This window comes from Rhyacophila brunnea, unplaced genomic scaffold (genome assembly GCF_057557595.1).
Source record: "Rhyacophila brunnea isolate RB1 unplaced genomic scaffold, BYU_Rbru_1.0 scaffold_20, whole genome shotgun sequence".
In the NCBI taxonomy this organism is placed as follows: Eukaryota; Metazoa; Arthropoda; class Insecta; order Trichoptera; family Rhyacophilidae; genus Rhyacophila; species Rhyacophila brunnea.
The window spans coordinates 3250082-3268196 of NW_028232860.1; the positions used below are offsets into that span (position 1 = coordinate 3250082).

The window sequence follows — 18115 nt, forward strand, 5'->3', positions numbered from 1 at the left end:
GTATTATTTTAATATCCCTGTCGTTTCCTCTGTTAGGGCCAGACTAACCAAACCCGTTTTTTCAACCCGAAGGAAGGGTTAGGCTAGATGTCTGATGATTATTTTAAATTGACTCGTCCGCTTAAAAGTGCAATCAATCTACTCATTTGTAATGGTTGTTATTTACAAGAATGCTTATTATACTAAACTTTTCGTCAGCATGATCAACACGCTTTTTAATTTGATATCATTACTAGGTGTACGGTAGCTACGTTAGAGTTGTTTTAAGTAGGTAGCTAATTTTATCGCGATCTTAAGTAAAAAACTAAAAAGTGTCACCCGCACTTTCTTTTTTTTCTTATAATCTGTGGAACTTCTGGTGTTGGTTTTTTTTTTCTAGATGCCTTTATGGATACCTCGCATTTACTATCGAGGTTTCTTTAAGGACTTTGGCACGCAAACTATTCTACTTGATGCTATTCAAATGAAAATTATGCCGGCTGAGAGAATAATATGCTTTATTGAAAACTATTCTTCTACCCGCATCGGGTATTGCTAATTTGAATTCGGCCAGGGCCTATGAAACCGCCTTGCGTTCCACCCTGGAAAATTATTTGTAGCGCAAGACGGTGGTGATTCTGACGAATATTTTGTCGTATTCATTGGGAACTGAGGACTGCGATCTGTAGCCGAGTTTTTGTATGCCATATTGTAATGCACTAATTGCATATCGACTGTAGAAGGGCACAAAGATTTCACCCTCAGTTTTTTCAAAATAGGTTTTATTGGTTAATAACATAATACACGTTTAAATACACGACGTGTTCAAAAGATATAAGCTGCAAATGCCGAACTATTATCTAAATTTAGATTGTAATTTTAATTTCGTCAAGAATTAATATCGGATTCGGAAAATATAATAAAAAAATATAAATCATCATGCACTTCAAGTTTATGTATATTTTAGATTTTAAATTTTGGCCGAAAACCATAACAAAAACGTTTTTGCGTCTCCTGTGAAATTCGATCTGTGTGAGTTAAGGCGAAGTCTTCACTGAGCCTTTTTAACCAGGCACCTAGCGTAAAAGTACGAAGCTTACAATTTGAGACATTTTTTTGATAATTTACAATTTCAACTGTATTAATAAATAAATATGTATCCGAAAACATTAAAAAGAAAAATATTTTTTATTTTAAGTCAAAGATAAACTTACAATTGTAAAAATGTATTAAAATGTAAATTTGTTGAATCGGACCGCACCCTATTATTACATATATTTTACGGTCATATTTATTATTAAAATTTAGTTTATTATGTTTTCTAAGCATCACCTAAGAGATTTTTGACCAATTCATAGTTTTAATATGTTTTTATATCTATTTTAACAAACATCGATTTTTATAAAGCTTCAATATTAGGACCATACATAAATAAAATTTGATATAAATAAAAAGGATTTCAAGTTATACACATTTATATTTTTTATAAAAATCGATGTTTTTTAAAATTGATATAAAAAATATTAAAACTATGAATTAGTCAAAAATCTCTTAGGTGATGCTTAGAAAACTTAATAAACTAAATTTTAATAATAAATATGACCATAAAATATAATATGTAATAATAGGTTGCGGTCCGATTCAACAAATTCACATTTTATTACATTTTTTACAATTGTAAGTTTATCTTTGACTTAAAAAAAAATATTTTTTTTTAATGTTTTCAGATACACATTTATTCGTTAATACAATTGAAATTGTAAATTATCAAAAAAATCTCTCAAATTGCAAGCTTCGTATTTTTCCGCTAGGTGCCTCTTTAAAAAAGGCTCATATTATAATTAAAAATTCACATGATTAGATAATCATTCTCAGTGACGTCCCTAGACAAAATGCCGCCCCTAGGCAGCGCCAAAATGCCGCCCCATTTTTAAACATTATTTTTTTTATTATCTTTCCATGACTCCAATATTTAAGAAATACTAATACATTACTAACAAAATTTACCACAAAATTTAATTTAGGTAAATGTCATCTTTACGTCAATAGACAATATTGCGAGTCCATGGTTTCAAATACATTTAAAAATACACCTGACAACTTTCAAATTTTTGGATAGGTATCTACATTAATTAGGTAAGTATGTACATACCTATAATTAAAATATAATTCGCAAATCTGCACGCGTCATTGCTGGTCATCAAGGACGTGATGTCCAAGGACAACGGAAGTAAACTAGACATCGCGAACCGACAAAAATTACAGTCCTGTTCAACCAGTGAGCTAATTTTTTTAATGGAAAGATTTTTTCGTTATTACTAAGTTTATGTAGCTATTTTTACATATAACTAATGATTCTCCTCGATTTGCCGCCCTTCGAATAACTGCTGACCCCAAGCGACGCTCAATCTGCCTACCCCCACGGGACGTCACTGATCATTCTCCATCGAGCCTTCGTCACTAAGTCCGAGAGTAAGAGGCCATCCATGGACTGAAACCGTATGCGGTTTAGATCCGTGTGCCCTAAACTTATGATTTTTGTTCATGAAAATATATTTTCACTAAATTTGTAAGTGTAAGTGTATGGTATAAACGGATACGATCAGATGCTTATAATATAGTTTGTGAAAATATATTTCCATGAACAGAAAAGATAAGCTTAGTATGGCACACGGTTCTAAACCGCATACGGTGTCAGTCCATGGATGGCCTATTAAGGAACTGTTTCACATAACACACCTTCGCCAATGTCGAGGAGACTTATGGCACGTCTCAATAAGACTATAATATTATTATCTAATATTCGATGTAATAAAATATTGACAGTGAAATTTATCAAAATAATTAATGCGAAATGCCTCAGTTACCGAATGACGATAGTATTGTGAGACTTTCAAATCGTTTTCAAAAAAATTAGCTTCGCCTAGGTACTAATAACAGAAGTTAAGTAATTTTTAAATAGTAACAACTTTGTAAATTATGCTAGACTTACAAAGTCATGCTCGTAAATTCATTTAAACTCATTATTGTCGACATAGATAGCGCCACTTGAGTCAAATTATTTGTTTAACGGAGCAAGAACATAGTAAATTTTAGGGGGTGTTTCATTAATGGGTCATTGAGATATTTTTAATCAAGAGAGTTTTTAAATTTAATTTTATTTGCATTTATTATTTGAAAAAGTCAATTTAATAAACTATTTTTTTAATCAACGATTACTCCACATGACTTAAGGGGGGACGTGCGCCGCGTTGGTCAAAATGGAGCTTTTATTGTATTTTCAAAGCATGATCCTGGACATTCCTTAAACGTTGTAGATAATCTATTTATATAATTTTGAAGCCTTATTATCCTTTATATTTATTTTAAGCATTTGATGACTGCATAAAGTATTTTTATTACATAAAATAGTATTCTTTTAAACCTCTCGATCTAATGTTCTAGAATATAGTCATATTTCAGTATATCCATGTGCAGTGGTGTTAAGATTTTTTACATTTATTAATTTTTAAACGCATTTAGAAAACCATTAGTAAAATTTATGTTCACATTACTATAGTGAAGTATTTACGATAAAAAATTATATTGATCCCAAATTTGACAAGAATTAGGCATTTTATTATTCAAAAAATGGGCAAGATTAACACATTTGAAGATACATCTAAAGATACTGATTATAAGCTGTCTGTGACCATTAAAGTGTGATAAACATCCGACGAATATTGATTGTTTTATAATAATAATTAAGAGATTATTTTAAAAACATTAGTTAAATATGTCGCAATTAGATAATATAGATAATATAACATGATGTCAGTGCATAAGAGCCATCCTATCAGGTCCATATTCTGACTTAAACACAAATTGAAAAACAATATATTGTGTCATTGATCTGCTGAGAAACTTTTAAATTAAAAAAAGACACAGATTTTAAATAAAGTTACTGTTAATTGTAAATTATATATTTATTGTAATTGTATAAGGAGACTCCACGTTTCATTTGAACCTCCCTCAAAAATAGACCCAAACGTTAATTTAAATCAATTTATATAATTAACAGTATCTTGATCTCTTAACAGCTTTCTTCTTTATTACATAACATTTTAAATTTAAGAAGTTTTGGAAGTCAAATCTCGTCATATTGTCTACTTAAATAATATGTAACGGTGGTCGACAAAGCCCTCTATGGGCAGGCCTTGTGTAGTACCTACTGGTTACTTTTTATACCTATTTTAATGCAATGCGGAAAATTATTTGTGTTACATAAATGATTGTAAATTCGTGTTTCATTCTAATCCACGTTAATTCATAAGAACGAAATATTAAACCAAAAATAAAATAGTCACGGTGTTCAATAGTGTGGAAAAGGCAAAGCAATTGTAGGTAGGTAACAGTAGTGTGCGTTGATTTTCGTATCCGGAAATTTGTACGTAAACAGTTCACCGCAGGACACTTATTCGTGCGCCGCAGTACGTGAAACATGAGTTCGTGTAACATTTAATCAAATGACGAGATCTTCGTTGAACATTTCACCGTGGAGTATATTTGTACGTATGCTACAACATGTGGAGATGTCTTTACTAGGTTAGGTTAGGGTTAATCTAATTGGAACAGTACTATTTGCAAACTATCGCGGTATTTTGTAAGATACGTACAAATGTATTCCACGGTGAAATGTTCAACGAAGAACTCGTCATTTGATAAAATGTTATACGAACTCATGTTTCACGTACTGCGGCGTACGAATAAGTGTCCCACGATGAACTGCACACGTACAACTTACATGTAACCGTTGATTGAAAAAGTACACACTTACCTTGATACTTATTTAATAAACTATTTTTTTTATTCAACGAATAAGACACAAGATTTGAGAATGTAACATTCTATATATTGAGCATACATAATTTGAAAACATCCCTTGTATTGTGATCTGCGATGTCGGTTAGTAATTATTAAGGAATTAATTGATATCTAGCTTAATTTAATATACTAAAACGGATAGCCAACATTATATATAACGCAATTCGATAAGCATTTCTTGTAACAACTACTAGTTAAAATCGTCGCAATTAAGTAGGACACCCGTAGCTTAATTGGAAAGGCACACTTGCGCTAATCCAGCAGATACAAGTTCAAGCCCCATCGGGTGTAGTATTTATTTTTTACAAAAAAAAATTTCTAGTGTTTATATGCATGAGATGTTTTCAAATTATGAGTGTTAGGTACTTATTATTTGCTACATATTCTGGATAGGGTAGTATTACCCTAGGCGAGCGTTCAATGTAGTATTGAAGTAGTACAGTATGTGGTATTGTGAAGTAGCAGCTCGTTTTAATACTACCTACAATTGAACCACCAGAAGAAATATAATTAAGTAAACGATACAATAAACGATAAAAAAGCACTACCTTATTCTTAGGTCAATAATTATTATAAAGCAATCATTATTCGTAGGATATTTATCATACTTGAATGGACAAAGACATAGCTTATAATTAGTATCTTTAGAATTATCTTCAAATGTGTTAATCTTGCCCATTTTTTGAATAATAAAATGCCTAATTCTTGTCAAATTTAATTTAAATAAGGTAGTGATTTTTTGAAATACGCCATTTCTTTTGGCTTTCCCCAGTGGTTAAGCTACAACATATGGCCGTAGCCATAAATTGACAAACTATAATTGACGTAGGGAGTAAAATGATGTTAACGCGCGTGTTTTTTGAATAATAAAATCCCTAATTCTTGTAAAATTTGAGATCACAAAGATTATCAATATAATTTTTTATCGTAAATATTTCACTATAATAATGTCGACAGAAATTATACTAATGGTTTTATAAATGCGTTTAAAAATTATTAAATGTAAAAAATCTTAACACCACTGCATATTTATGTACTTAAATATGACTATATTCTAAAACATTAGAGCGAGAGGTTTAAAAGAATACTATTTTATGTAATAAAAATACTTTATGCAGTCATCAAATGTTTAAAATAAATATAAAGGATAATAAGGCTTCAAAATATATAAATAGTTTATCTACAACGTTTAAGGAATGTCCAGGATCATGCTTTGAAAATAGAATAAAAGCTCCATTTTTACCTACGCTGAGCATGTCCCCCTTAATACATAATATATTATTTGATAAATAGCCCAGATTAATTCTAGGGGTGCTCCGCATCGACAGCTTTCTACGGTGGGTAGGTAGGTATATCTTTCTTTTACTTACATTTACGTGCCTCCCTGTGGCGAAACTGAAGTATGTAGTCAATATGAATGATATAAGCGCCAAAAACCTGAAACAGAAAAATACACTCATTAATATTCAATCTCAAGTAGGTATTTAGTTACTTATTTTAAGCCCCTGGGGTGGAGTAGTGGACAAAACGACCATCCCTAAATCTCTGGATTAAATAATTCAAATAGAATGGTTTACACTCCTTGTCAAATATCGGTTAAGGTATCTCCACAGTAGACGGCCAAAATTCACCCATACCCGACTGTAGAGCCAATGAAAAACTATTTACTTATATGTAGTAATATTATAAATTAAATAACACTATATAGAATTTTAAAAAAACAGAAAGAATAGTAATTGAGTAATATATGCAGGTCTATTCTTAACAGTTATCACTTTAGCACGTTTCATTTCATTGGTCCAAATTAACATGGAAGGGATTCTATAAACAAAACATCTTTATCGGCGGCTATCTCTAATTCATAATACGGCAAAAATGTAGGTTTGTAGACATGTCGGCCAAATTTGGATATGTTTGTGCTGCCGAACCCGAGCGAATAAAGCCAAACCAGCGCCATGTAGTCGGTAATGAGTCGAACAGAAGAATTTTGTATTTGTCAATTGACACGTCAGACATATCAACATAACCTACAATTTTATTAGTCATGTCATAAAATATATTCAGTTAACGTTCGATCTGAGTCAGGTAGCAATTGACTCGAAATTTTTGAGAAACTGCAACACTTTAAAGTTTAATTAATATATTATTATCTCACGGTCTATTTTTATCACTTTTTTATTAGCTCGTATTCTTGTTTGTCCGGTACAGATATTTTCTTGTGTGTCCAGTATATATTTTTTTCTTGTTTGTCCAAGATTTGTATTGGACGATTGAAGATTTTTAACTAACTTCCCGACTAGCTAGACATTTTAAACTTTTAGAATATATCAGAACACGACGACAATGCATTCTTTTAAAACTTTTGGCCATCTTTAAGCAGAATTAAATTCATTTTCAGTTAATTCTGTTTTGTATGTTTCGGAAAAAAATCGTTAAAAGTAATATTTACTACTCACTATAATTGGTTGCTAAGTGGGTCCTAGCAACTAAATTATTAATATATACGTGCGTTACTATGGAAATCAATATGAAATGTCAAAATGACATTTCTGTATTCTATAATATTTATTCAGTATTTCTATCAAGTACAATAAAAAGTTTTTATTAATACCTACATATAATTGTCAAGTTTATGTGATTCAACAGGAAATTTAAAAACGTGGTATATAAAAAGTTCTTTTTATCTTGTAATTTATTACATAATTAACCGCCAGAATACGTAAAATTGTCAATTTTAAATATTTATCGCAATTAGCACTTTTTGGATGTTAAGTGATATGTTAGAATAAGCCTGCAGATAATATGATATAAAAAGTTATGTTTCTCAAGCTTTTTCATTTTTATATTTTTCAAATTATGTACCTAATGACTTTCAGTGTGATGAAGTTTAGTAGTATATACTGCAAAGGGTGAAAATATAATTACAATTAAATTATATTTACGGTATTTTTTCTGTCCGTATAATGTTTCATTAAGTTTTATGGCGACAACTTACTGGAAAGGCACTAAATGTCGTGTTTACAAATTAAGGTGACGTTCATGGTCCATAAAAAACGGTTAATTCAATTTATTCGTTAGCGCAGAGCCAATGCGGCCATTATTGGAAAAGGGCATGTCGTGTAATATTTGTTTTCTTTTTATTATAGTAACATAATAAATTGTTATGCATATTAATTATCTTACGTTGTTTTTGTGTATCATAGGGATGGGAAAAATATCAAATCTAGGAATTAAAAATATCTGTGATATGCGTGGCCATGATGAACAGGCAGACGCACAAGAAAATGATTGAGATCTCATTGAGAAGACTGCTGTTCTACAGTCAAATGATCCGGCTCGATGAAGAAGAAGTTTTTTTACATATACTTAGTATCTGTAATACTCAGTACTATACCTGGGTCTGGCAAGTACACATATTGTTTTTCAATTTGTGTGTGAGTCAGGGTATGGACCTAAAAGTGGCGCACTCAGGATTTAATATTGGGGGGAGGGCAAGGACGAGAATGTAAATTAGTCCCATAGGCTCTTTTTCTTTTTCACATAATTATTTTTACATATTTTCACAATACACGGTATATTTGTACAGTTTCTCCTAGTTTTTATTAAATTGTAGGCATAGTGGCGGTAACCGTTGAGCGTGTCATCAGCGACTGGCGGATTGGAAGTGACTAACGACGACCATGCTGGACATGTGCGCCTAGTATGCTAAAACATTACTCAAATAATATCGGCTGTGCTACCCGCTTGGTCTCTAGACTCTAGAGAGCTACAATAATTATGCCGAATTCCACTGAAAAAAAAATGTTCTTTTGATTTACACCACCACCGACTGTAGTGGGTGTAGTCGTTCTTTTCGCCGAATGTTTATCGTCGATTTTTGGTTTTTTAATATTGAGGTTCCAAAATATTAATTGAAAATGGACAAAAAAAGTATTATTGCATTTAACTTATACACACACCTACTCAACACAACACAGCCTAATTTTTTTTACCGGTATTGCACTCGGTGTACCTACACCATAGCCTCCTCATCCTGCAACGGGCCCTCAGGCTAGGATATTTGGTGGGCCCCCTACCTATCGCTGAGATTAAAGGCAGTGTGAAACGCTACATTAACGTTTTTCAAATTGCGTTTTAGTTCAAATTAAGGGTACTTATACAGTGAATTATTGGCGATTTTTAATACGTCTACTATAATAATGGAGCTGTCGGGTGTCGACACATAATAATCAGAAAATATATTGCACAATTATATAATTTAAAATGTTCAAGGCCATGAAGTATAACAGCGCCGCATGCGACTTTTTTTTTACTATTAAAGCTTATTTATGATGTGTGTTTATCTCACTTATCTGGTCAAACCGACATGCTGGGCACCCAGGCTAAAGCCCTGTCAGCCCTCCCCAGCCATGACCTACACAATTCGGGAAGTCGGGTGGACACCGAGAATTTTTTGACAGTTCCATTAGGGATTGTGTTAGAAATTAAAATCTAAGATTTTTTTCTAAAAAAGGTGCTGGAGAATTACAAATCATTTTTTTGGCGTGTTTTTATTTGTCTAAGCGCCCAAGGTATAGTTTATTGCCTTTCAATTTCAATGATTAAAATCATTCTGATAAGTTTCATATTTGGGGGGTGCCAGGAGGTAGATATTCGCCCTTATGACTTTCCTGTGGAGATACAAATTCGCCATAATGGTTGATTCGCCTTTTTTACAAAACACCGACGATGTATGGTCAATAGATTATTAATTATTATAAAGACGTATGTATTTGTTATCAATAGAGATACTTGTAATATTGTATCAAAATCATTTACTCATTTATCCATCCTCCATTGTATCAATAGTTCATTGAATTATTTTTTTAAATAGCTTTCGTATATCCATCTTGAATAGCGAGTGGGAGTGACGCTTAGGAAGAAGCATAATGCTTTGTTATTTCTACCTTTAACCCACGTAGCTGTAATTTATAAGTAATCAAGGGTGCGCCTTTAAAATACATTTAGGTACCTAGCAGGTAGTAGGTACGCATTTCAAGTTGGGTACCTACAGGGTTACAGCAGCTGAGATATTATGACTCTTACAAACACAGAACATTTATTAATATGTTTGCGTTCCCTGTAGCTTACACCATGGCCCCCACAAGGAGGGGGCTGATAGGGCTCTAGCCTGTGGCCCGCGCGAGGCGCGTTGACCAGATAAGTGAGATAAAAACACATCACAAATTTGCTTTAATAGTAAAAAAATTCGCCTGTGGCGCTACTATACCTCATGATCATTAATTAACATTTTAAAGTATACGATTGTGCGATGTAATTATTGATTATTATGTGTCGATACTCGACAACTCCTTGCTTCACGTAGATTTATATAGAAAACTAGTAGTAGTAGATTTATATTTAAATAGAAAACACCGCTAATACGCTGAATAGGTACCCACCCTTAATGTTACTTGAAACACGTTTTGAAAAAAGTTAATGTAGTGCCTCACACTTCCTTTAGCCTTATCGATAAGTAGGGGGCCCGCCAACAATCCTAGCCTAAGGGCCCGCTTCAGGATATGGGGGGCATGGCTTACACCCACGATGGCCGCGCTGCTTAAGCGTCGGCCTATGACGTCGTGGGTTCCATGTCCAGATGTCCTGGGTCTGACAAGTACACATATAGTTTTTCAATTTATGTATGAGTCAGAGTATGGACCTAATTGGTTGAGGAAGTGGCTGACATCCATTTCTCGTAAAAACAAAAAATCTATTGATACAAACCTCCACTCTCTGAAGGCCATTATGATTTTATTAGGATCGGACATGGTCATAAAAATTATATAAAACTAACTATATGATAAAAAAGTAGTTCATTTGTAAATGCTTCAGTGCTACCACGTGAATTTAATCGATGTTTGACAATGGTGTTGCACACATATTTTTTTAATTCGTGATAATATAAAAAAACAACATTTTTTTATTGGTTATTAGTTGCAATACTTCGAAAAATTGATTCAGAGCGTTTCAAACATCTAGAAATGCATAAATCGCCATATTATCTTTTTATTCTACGCCTCCCTTTTAAAAAAATCTAATCTTGGCGCCTTCCCCCCCCCCCCCCCTTTGTTTCATTAAATATTACAGACAGATTTTTAAATAGTCAAAAAAATGTACTAATACAATGGAAAAAAATATAAAAATAAACAAGGTTGTTACTTATAGGTAGTTTTAAATTAATTTGTTTTTTTTTAATAATCTAAGTATATCAATCATCATATAGGTAACATATCAAATTGCAATGCACAACCACATATTTAAAATATTTTACAACCCTGAAAGAAAGTAGCGTCGCAGTCGACTTTTTTATTGTTATTAAAATAATGTGAAAAGTGCATTAGCAAACTATCCAAGAACTCAGTAAATAGATTTTTGTTTGCTTCAATATATCTGGCGCAGAAATCATTATTTAAAAGTGGAAACATGGCGAACTTTTTATGTAATTTTGATTTCCAAAACTCCATTTTTTTATGAATGCCTCCACTTTGTCTTTTTAAATCAATGAATGCATTAGTTTTCCTTGCATTGATTTATTCACTCATTTTTTTTAAATTCCATCCAAATAGACAAGCTTAACAACAAAATTATCGTTTCTAAACAAATTTGCCTCAAATTTCAACATTATGATTTGACCCTTTTTTCATTTTTTGACGAGATAGCCAGCGCGCTTCAAAATAGTATAGAAGTGGGGTATTATAAAATTAGTCTCCATATTTTCTGACAGTTTTGCAAACAACCTTTTATAGGACTGTTTTGTGTAGTTTATAACTAGCGGCCGTTTTATAAACTATGCATTAGCAAACTGCAAACTTGTGGCTACATTACTTAATTGTGTTAAACTTTTCGCGCCTCCCTTTGCAACACTCCGCGCCGCCAGTTTGGAAATCGCTGCTCTATAGTCTCTATAGCAGGGGGGGGCAAACTGCGGCCCGCCGGGTATTTTTTTGCGGCCCGATATCATTAATTGTACTTCTGATAACGAATAACTTTTTTATACTTTTTTAAAAAATATTGACATTAGATTAACATTTGTTTAGCAATAGTACGCGATCCATTTTCAATAGATGTTGATAGTGTACCGACAGAGCTACAACTTGAGATTATTGATCTGCATTGTGACACTGATTTAAGAGAATTGCATCGTCGTGAAGAAATCTCAAAATTTTACAATGCCCTTAATTCAGACAAATTCGATCAACATAAAGATTATGCAAGAAAAGTTTTCGTTATTTTTGGATCAACCTATATAATATGTGAACAAACATTTTCGATCATGAACCTCAATAAAAATTCTTTACGATCAAATATCTCCGATGCCCATTTACAAGCAGTTTTGAGAATATCAACTACAAAATTAACACCTGAATTTTAAAAAATGTTAAAAAACAGTTTCATTCTTCTCATTAATTTTTTTGTAATGTTTATTTTTCGTGATAATAAATAGTGTATATCTATAAATGGTATTTTAATTGCGGCCCGCCGCTCATTTTGAATTCTTGAATTTGGCCCTCCAGCCAAAAAGTTTGCCCCCCCCTGCTCTATAGGCATCAATGATACCTCTGCATTTTTTTTAAATACGGACCTTTACAATTTAGGTATTTCCCTTATATATTATATCCGGCCTTGCATAGTATGCTTTTTATCTGTGTTGCTATCTTATTTACAATCAAGTTGAATTTTATTCATAAAAAACTGAGTACAAGTCGGTTTACAGCGCTAATTTTCATAGCCGATTTTGGCATAATTCATGATGAAAATCCTAACCTAACAAATAATCCAGTATATAGACTATTTTCAAAATTTGTTTGCCGCTGGCTTCCTGTAGTAAACCGATAAGACCCAAAAACTGCTGCTAACGTAAAGAATAGTAATTTCTTTATAGTTACATGAGCCCTATCAAGACTCCCACCTTATATCGCAAAAATTGTGAAATTGAGTTATGAATGCCATCCGCTAGGTAATTTTGAAAGCTATATATTCTGTTCACTTTAAAATCAGTATTATCACTAAAATACCGTTAAAATCCTTAGTGAAAAAGTAGTGTTTGTATTTTAACATCCTACTAATAAAAATTACCACCGTTTTTTTATTAATTCACGTTACAAAAGTTTGAGAAAAAACACATTGTCATTTATCTCACATAGTGTGTGAGAGTCAGTTACTACCTTCTTTCTTAGAAGGGCTATTTCCTCATAATAGTTTGTAATAAAACTAATACATCAATAAAAAATCCAAACAATCTTTTTTAAACAGTAAAACATTCAATATTGTTTTACAGTATCTTTTATTAGTAACATTATCAATTCGAATTAACAGCGGCCGCCCATTTAGATTGAATTAAACACAGCCGTAATGAATTATTGATTAGAAAACTCCAAATGAATTAATAACGATCATAACCATATTAACGGGTCGAGAGTCATAAATATCTTCTTTCGAGACGGACCTAACTCAACGTACGGCGGCACGATACAAAACCGGTGGATTAAAAAAACAAACAATGTTTGAAGAAGATCATGGCTTTATAAGTGCGTTTGACGATGGAGATATGGCTGCGTATCTTACGTCTTGATTTTAGAAAAAATATTGCGTGGGCACACGCTTTCGGCCAATTATAAATAAAAGATAAAATTAACTGAATACTAGATGGAGCTTTTAACTAAACTTTGAAGTTTTATAGTAAGTTTCACGAAAATGAATTTAAAACCTTTTCTATGCCTCACGATATAACTATACGTCATGGCCCCCACATCCTAAAGTGGGCCCCCAGACTAGGATCTTTGATGCCCCCCTACCTATCGCTAAAGACAAAGGCAGTGTGACGCTCTACAGTAGCGTTTTCCAAATGGTGTACGCGGTAAAATTAATGTGTATATTTAGTGTTTTTTGTCTCCTTCTTATTGTGCCATCCCCTAGCGGAGGTCGGCCACCATCAAGGCGATCTTATCTTTGTCGTCTGCTACCCGGAACAGTTCGGTGGAGCTGCACTCGTACCAATCACGGAGGTTCTTAAGCCACGAAATGCGGCGCCATCCTCTGCTACGCTTCCCAATGATCTTTTCTTGAATGACAAGTTGGGGAATGTTGTATTTTTGTCCTCTCATAATGTGGCCGAGGTATTGTAGTTTCCTGGTTTTGATACTACGTAGAACTTTTCGGTCCTTCCCCATTCGATTGAGAACTTCAACATTTGTCACCCGGTCAGTCCAAGGAATTTTGATGATGCGTCTATACAGCCACATTTCAAAAGCTTCAAGTCTCCGTGACATATCTTGGTTTAGCGTCCATACTTCCATACCATAGAAAAGAATTGAGAGAACATAACAACGTACCATACGCAGTCTCAGACCTAAGTTAAGATCTCGATTGCTAAGGAGGCGTTTCATTTTGAGAAAGGCGCTCCTTGCGATCTCAATTCTAGTTTTTATTTCCTGAGACTGGTCCCATTTCTCATTGACCCATGTACCTAAATATTTATAATGGGTCACACGTTCGATTGGTTCGCTGTTAATGACAAAATTTGTGTGGTGTCTGGTGTCGCTGTTTTTGATACTAGTAATAGTTTTGTTTTCTTGAGGTTCATTTTAAAACCATAAGAATTACGGACCTCATTAACCTTTTCTACCAGTTGATGTAAACTCTTTAAACTATCAGCAATCAGCACAGTATCATCGGCATATCGTATATTGTTAATATGTTTGCTATCAACCTTAATTTTTAAATTTTTTGTATATTTAAATTATTTATCTATTTCAATTATGGAGTTGTCGAGTTATCGATATACAATTAAAATTTGTATCGTACAACCACATAATTTTAAATATTAATAAAATTGAAGATAAATAGCACCGCAGGCGACTTTTTTTTACTATTCGGGAGAATTTGTGATGTGTGTGCGGGCCCCCAGGCTAGAGCCCTGTCAGTCCCCCCTTTGTGGGGGCCATGCTATACGTCGTTGTAACTAGAAAAAAAATAATTGACTTTGCCAGCAGAGGCACCTAGCGGAAAAATACGAAGCTTGCAATTTGAGACATTTATTTTTTGATAATTTACAATTTCAACTGTATTAATTAATAAATATGTATCTGAAAACATTAAAAAGATTTTTTTAGGTTAAAGATAAACTTACAATTATTGTAAAAAATGTAATAAGATGTGAATTCGTTGCAGGGTCACATCTTTATATTACATTACATTTTATGGTCATATTTATTTTTTTAAATTTAGTTTATTAAGTTTTCAAATTTTTGACGGTTAGCTTTTTGACTAATTCATCGTTTTAATCTTATTTATTTTCAAAAACATCGATTTTTATAAAAATCTAAATGTGTATAACTTGAAATCATTTTTATTTATATCGTATATAGACATGGCAGAGAATAACTAGGGACTGAAATAATTGGAAGGAGCCCAGCTGATGTTAACCATGTTGCAAATCGTGGCCAAGTGTGGCGAATTCATTGCGAACCTTCTAGATAGGCTAACTTCTCGTAATCCAAACCCATAGTAAACAAAATTCGATTTAATTAATCATCAGGAATTTCGGTTTATCAACACACACCGTTATAAACTAGGTATATCCTGTATTGTATACTATATAGCATTTGTGTTTTAATATGCTTTCCACTCCAACCCCGTATTTTCTCTCAAGACAAAAACGTTCAGTTAAATAGGTAACAACCAACCATGTAAAAAACGGTTAAGATTCAAACATATTGTTGAGATTCATAATATTATGCTCAGTCAGGAATGGAAATCATTTTTGGCCTTTTCTAGTTGTCTGATATATTTTTTTTCACTTTTAAATTTAATTTTAATATTATATGACAACTAGTGACTTGCTGGGATAAAATAGTCCCAATTTAGGAATAGGCACCACGTCAAGCGAGGGGAGTGAGTAACGCCCACCTCAACCCTTCGGAGGTGATAGTAGGAATACCTACTATCTTGGCCATGGGCCCCACATCTTGAAGCGGGCTCCCAGGCTAGGATCTTTGGCAGGCCCCCCTACCTATCGTTAAGGATAAAGGCAGTGTGACGCTCTACAGTAGTATTTTTCAAATGGTGTATGCGGTAAAATTAATGTGTATATTTACTGTTTTTCTGTATATTTTAATACATCCATTGATCCATTTGAATTATGGTGTTGTCGAGTATCGATACACAATTAAAAATTGTATCGTGCAACTACATAATTTTAAATAATAACATTATTGAAGGAAAGTAGCACCGCATGCGACTTTTTTTCCTATTAAAGCAAATTTGTGATGTGTGTTGTCTCACTTATCTGGTCGACTCGCCATGCTGGGCCCCAGGCTAAAGCTTTGTCACCCCCCCCATAATGGGGGCCATAATCTTGGCCTTTCTCGACAGCGAAATAATTTCAATGGTTTTCGCATAATTTCAAGTACAATTCGGAATTATAAGACGTATTATAATATGATAATAATCATTCTAAAATAATTATATCGAAAGCTTAAAGCACACAAATTATATTATGATAGAAACTTTGCATGTTTTAAAATCTTGCCTGGAATGCCCAACCAATGTTCAACTTGTAAAACCATTGTCGTATATTGTAAAATATTATTTATTACATACGTGCCATAATAACTCTGTAGTAAGATCATTAAAATCATTATGAAAAACAAATTTTAACTCAGAGTATGTGCTTATAGATATAGATAGAGTATAGCATGTTCAGTTTTAATATAATTTCATTCATTCTCCTCTGAACGATATATTGTTTTGAGAAATAATGAGAAAATTTTATTTTCGATTCTCAAGATTTATTTTTCAGAAATATCAAGAGTATAGTGAAATTTCAAACAATTTATATTCGACAGCAGTGTCTTTCTTATAGTGTTTCCCCAGAAGAGCTAAAAAATGTGCAAACTTTATAATAGTTACACATTAATACCTATGCCAAAACACGTATTGTTATTTAACATAATTTATTGTAATATTAAAATATTAATATAAAAACACCTGATGTGGTGTACAATTTTTCTTCTAAATACATTGTATGTAGGTAGTGTGTCCACATTTTTGCTGTAGATTAACATCATTTTTGTACGCAAAAATTTCCAATTGGAGTCGCAAGTTTGGGACGGTTATCATATTATTTTATAACACACTGAGACAAAGAATATTATCAGCCAATAAAGCATGTATCTAGATATTATTTTTTTCTGACCATGTCCGATCCTAATAGGATCATATGGGCCTCCACAGAGTAGAGCTTTGTATTAACAGTTTTTTTTTTACGAGAAAAGGATGTCAGCCACTTGCTCAACCTATTAGGTCCATACCCTGACTCACACACAAATTGAAAAACAATATGTGTACTTGCCAGACCTAGGATTATAGGACATTATAGGACCCACGCGTTATAGTCCAACGCTTAAGCCACCGTGGGTGTATTATTATTAGGTAGGCAATATTTACACACACACGTGTTGTCAGTGATAAGATAACAACGCTGTAAATGCATTAACGCTTTGACGCAGATGACGCAATCGATTCGTCATAATATTGAAAAGGGCACTGAGACTGTTGACACTGAAAGGCGACATTTTTTTAAATTTCCTGTAGACAACATGTTTATATTTTACTGCCACCTAGTTGAGATTGACCAAAGTTTTTAGTAACACATATTTAAAATCATGATAGATGACATTCAATATAAGTAGATTAACAGTCACATTTTGTCATATTTTGTTTTAAGGAATTCACCTTAAGAGGACGATCTTATTTTTCAGATGACGTTTCGATACATAGACATGTTAAATGCCCACTAAAAGATAGCGTTAACTACTAATGCTTTTACAATGTAGAACTGCAAAATTCCCATTGACGAATTGATAGTTCAACGAATCCGCGGTTAACACAACAAACGTCCATGTCTTAAAATAGTTATGTCGCTGTCTTAAAACCCTTTCAACGCACGTATTACAAACAAACCTATTAAACTTGAAACGCTGCAAAACTTAAACAAATATATTATTAATACAAGTCTAAATATACAATTAACATGAATTATTCTGAATTCCTTCAATATCAAATGAATCAGGATTGCATGAATATAGAATTGTTTATTTTACTGTTAGTCCCACAGAGGTTTATTTATTCACTTAGCGTTTATTTTCAACGATCATTCAGAGGGGTGGCAACATTACGCATTTGGAATAATAAAACAGCTGTTATAACAAAATTAAAAACATGTCAAGGG

The 18115-nt window shown here is 32.9% G+C and overlaps 1 protein-coding gene across 1 annotated transcript in view; it reads right to left on the reverse strand.

The window, feature by feature from the left end:
• The window catches only part of Ppn (proteoglycan-like sulfated glycoprotein papilin), a 326333-nt gene that overhangs the window by 97863 nt on the left and 210355 nt on the right, over positions 1 to 18115 (reverse strand). The window contains exon 3 of the mRNA XM_085948667.1: positions 6213 to 6279. Within this exon, the coding sequence (XP_085804793.1) occupies positions 6213 to 6279 (67 nt within the window). The remainder of the gene's footprint in view (positions 1 to 6212; positions 6280 to 18115) is intronic.